At 37.9% G+C, this 4,132-nt stretch overlaps 1 protein-coding gene across 1 annotated transcript in view; it reads right to left on the reverse strand.

Annotated features, from left to right (window-relative positions):
- CARF (calcium responsive transcription factor) overlaps nt 1-4,132 on the reverse strand; it is a 93,687-nt gene that overhangs the window by 42,250 nt on the left and 47,305 nt on the right. The window contains exon 5 of the mRNA XM_011950000.1: nt 722-842. Coding sequence (XP_011805390.1) covers nt 722-842 — 121 coding nt within the window. The remainder of the gene's footprint in view (nt 1-721; nt 843-4,132) is intronic.

Consider the following 4,132-nt stretch of genomic DNA (forward strand, 5'->3'; position numbering starts at 1 on the left):
AAAAAAAAAAGTAGAGAGTCACATGGCTAATAAAAATATTGATAAAGATATAAATGGCCAGCCACGGTGGCTTACGTGTGCAATCCCAGCACTTTGGGAGGCGGAGGCGGGTGGATTACCCAAGGTCAGGAGTTCGAGACCAGTCTGGCCAATATGGTGAAGCCCTGGCTCTACTAAAAATCTAAAAATTAGCCAGGCGTGATTGCAGGCATCTGTAATCCCTGCTACTCAGGAGGCTGAGGCAGGAGAATTGCTTGAACCTGAGAGTTGGAGGTTGCAGTGAGCCGAGATCATGCCACCACTGTACTCCAGCCTAGGGGATAGGGCGAGACTTTGCCTCCAAAAAAAAAAAGAAAGATATAAATAAGAACTTCTGAAGCTATTAGCATTATATTCTTTCTATTGTTGCGGTTATTATTACTGTCATAATTAAGAAGAATTTATTTTATGCTCACTGGTCATTTGGGAGGAAGCAGGAGTCAACTGGCTTCATAGAATTCTTAAATCAAATAGCTAATCTAGACAGGAGTTGAAAAATGAACTTTGAATTTATTTGGGTGAAGAGCTGTTTTCTAATTATTTAATTCAAAATCTTTTACCTAAGGAGATCAATTTTAGCACTGACTTTCCATAAGATGATTTTTCTAAAATATTTATGTTTTTAAAACATTCTCAAATCCCCTATATATTACCCTGAGGACTATATCCCATTGTTACTCACCCCGAGGACTATTCACATCCACAAGCTGCCCCTGAGATATAATCACTTGTGCCATTGCTGTTTGGGTAGATGGAATTACACGAAGTACCTGTCCATTTTCTGTAGGGCTGGCAACAATCATCTTGGAAGCATTAAAAAAAAAAAAAAAATCAAATGCATATGCCTAGACTGATTTAACAAAAATTATTAATTAAATAAATTATTAAACACATACCTAGCTCTATGGTGGATTCTATGATTTCCCCCATTTTATAGATGAAAACATTGAGGCACATAAGTATTTTTTTCCAAGGTCTCACAACTTATAAGTGGTGAAGTCAGGATTAAAAACAGGCAGTTTGACCCTAATCCTAGGGTCTTAATCACTAACGGTCTTAATCATTACACATGGATGAAGTCTAATTACTTGGTAATCTGAACAAGTCTGTCTGGACGTAATACATTTACCTTTTGCCACTTACTGTATTATTCATACATGTTTGACCTATTTGTGTGGCAATCATTTATCTTACATTTAAAGTCATTTTCCTTAGTTTAAAAATGGTAACTTGTTGGTCGGGAGTGGTGGCTAATGCCTGTAATCCTAGCACTTTGGGAAGGAGGCCAAGGCAGGCAGATCACGAGGTCAGGAGTTCGAGACCAGCCTGATCAACGTGGTGAAACCCCATCTCCACTAAAAATACAAAAATTAGCAGGGCGTGGTGGCACGCACCTGTAATCCCAGGTACTCAGGAGGCTGAGGCAGGAGAACCGCTTGAATCTGGGAGGCAGAGGTTGCAGTGAGCTGAGATCGCACCACTGTACTCCAGCCTGGGTGACAGAGCGAGACTGTCTCCAAAAAAAAGAAAAAAGGTAACTTGATAAATGTCTACTTAAATAGGATTTATTTTTGCATCTCAGCATTTATATGTAGCCTCTATGGTTCATAAAGAACTATACTATGAAGTGCCTCAAAAGTCTGAAAACAGAGGGAAGATAGTATATTTACTATATTTTTTTTCAGTTTAACAACTGAACCTACTCTATCAAATTTAGAGGAATATCAACTAAAAAGGCATATGAAGTTGAAAAAAAACTTTTAGACCTGTAATTTGAAAGTATAGCTAATACAGTATTTGAAATTAAGTCTATCTGATGCTTCCAGACTTTTCTGGAAGTCCTGAAGCATCAGACTTCCATCAGCACCACATAAATTTTATCACTTAACATACTACTCTCCTATTAACACGGTTTTACTGTTTTATCCAAAGTCTGCTGTCCTCTTTAATGCAGGTAACAATCCTTAATCATTCCAACCCACTTTCCCAGACTCCTCTTTTGCTAGGTAAAACATGAAAATATTGCTGATGTTTGATAGGGACTGCATTCCAACTTCTAAGAGAGTTATTTGAGGCCAGACACAGTGGCTCATGCCTGTAATCCCAGTACTTTGGGAGGTCAAGGCGAGAGGATCGCTTGAATCCCTTGGGCTACCTTTCTCTACAAAAAATTTTTAAAATTAGCTGAGTGTGATGGCATGTGTCTGTAGTACCAGCTACTCTGGGGGCTCAGGTGGGAGGATCACTTGAGGCTGGGAGGTCGAGGCTGCAGTGAGCCATGATCATGCTACTGTTCTCCAGCCTGGGTGACAGAGCAAAAACCTTGCTTTGAAAAAAAAGGGCCATTTGAAAAAATGCAAATATAAATTTGAAAAAAAATTTTTTTAAATTTAATGTTGGAAAAAACTTCAACAAACTAGAATGCTTTAAATATTAATATAATCATAAATAGTTCCCAGAAATTAAGAATGGGAATTGTTTCCTTCCTTCTCCAGTGTTTAACAAGTTTCTTGAGATAAAAATATCCTGCCATAACTCTTATCACTTTAGCATGAAACAGCAACTGCAAACTCTGATGATAACTGTTTACACATGCTCAGTGCATACGAAGTGGCAGCACTTTGGATGTATTACCTCATTTAATCCTCATCATGTGTATATCAAGTATATACATTTTATAAATGAGGAAACTGTCACACAGAGGTTACAAAACTCATACAAGGTTACACAGAGCTATTTAGTGGTAGGCTGTAATTGAAACTCAAGCAATCTGACTCCTTTAAACTACCACTCTGTACTAGCTCCCAATATGTGACAATGCTATTTAATCTAAAAAAAGACAAAACCAAAACAATATAAAAAACCCTGCTGGACATTAAAAGGCAACAGTAATAATACTGTTTTAAATTCTTTACCCCTTATAATGAGATTAAATATCTGTGAAAAAAATATGGGTATATATATATATTTTCTAATTTTTAGGATTGGGGGTATGAAAAATATTTTATTCATTCTTAGAAAATGAGTGCTGTGGTTATTTTTAAATCAAAATTAAACATATATAAGTTTTTATAAGTTATTCAATCATATACAAGTTTCATAATTAAGACTGATCTGTGGAATATCCTCTTAATTTTGAAACTATGTTTCCCAAGCATAGTACAGTCTCATTTATTTTCTCGCTTCTTAGCTTAGCCCCCCTGGTACCTAAAAAAAATTTTCAATTCATATAATCTGACAACGAAAATGTTAATATTACTTTTCTTATTTAAAGAAAACCCAGTTAATTACCTTCAATCTTTGCTATGAAAGCAAACATGGTTTTGAAGAGTCATGTGCTACAACACATTCTATTTCAGGCAGACCATGAAAATTATCAGAAAACTTTATCTGAGTGGTCTTTTACCTACTGGGCCCTTTGTGTACAATATTTCTAATAAATTCAAAAGACCAATTCAGCTTCACTCCAAAACATCTTCATCCATTGCAGATTCACCCACTACAGAATCTTTACTAATAACTTTTATGTAGAAAGTCATAAGGGGCCAGGCGCGGTGGCTCACGCCTGTAATCCCAGCACTTTGGGAGGCTGAGGCGGATGGATTACCTGGGGTCAGGAGTTTGAGACTAGCCTGGCCAACATGGTGAAACCCCGTCTCTACTAAAAATACTAAAATTAGCCGGGTGTGGTGGTAGGCACCTGCAATCCCAGCTACTCCGGAGGCTGAGGCAGGAGAATTGCTTGAACCCAGGAGGTAGGGGTTGCAGTGAGCTGAGATCGCACGCCACTGCACTCCAGCCTGGACAACAGAGCGAGACTTCGTCTCAAAAAATAAATAAATAAATAAATAAATGAATAATAAAAAGTCATATTGAAAAAAAGGAAGGTATATTTCTTTAAAAAGCTCCATTTGGCTGATGGCAGTGGCATGTCCCTGTAGTTCTAGCTACTCTGGAGGCTAGATCAAGCCACTGCACTTAAGCCTAGGTGACAGAGTGAGACATATCTCTCTTTTTTTTTGAGATGGAGTCTTGCTCTATTGCCCAGGCTGGAGTGCATGGAGTGCAGTGGCATGACCTTGGCTCACCACAA

This window comes from Colobus angolensis, unplaced genomic scaffold, assembly GCF_000951035.1.
Source record: "Colobus angolensis palliatus isolate OR3802 unplaced genomic scaffold, Cang.pa_1.0 Scaffold30, whole genome shotgun sequence".
NCBI lineage: Eukaryota > Metazoa > Chordata > Mammalia > Primates > Cercopithecidae > Colobus > Colobus angolensis.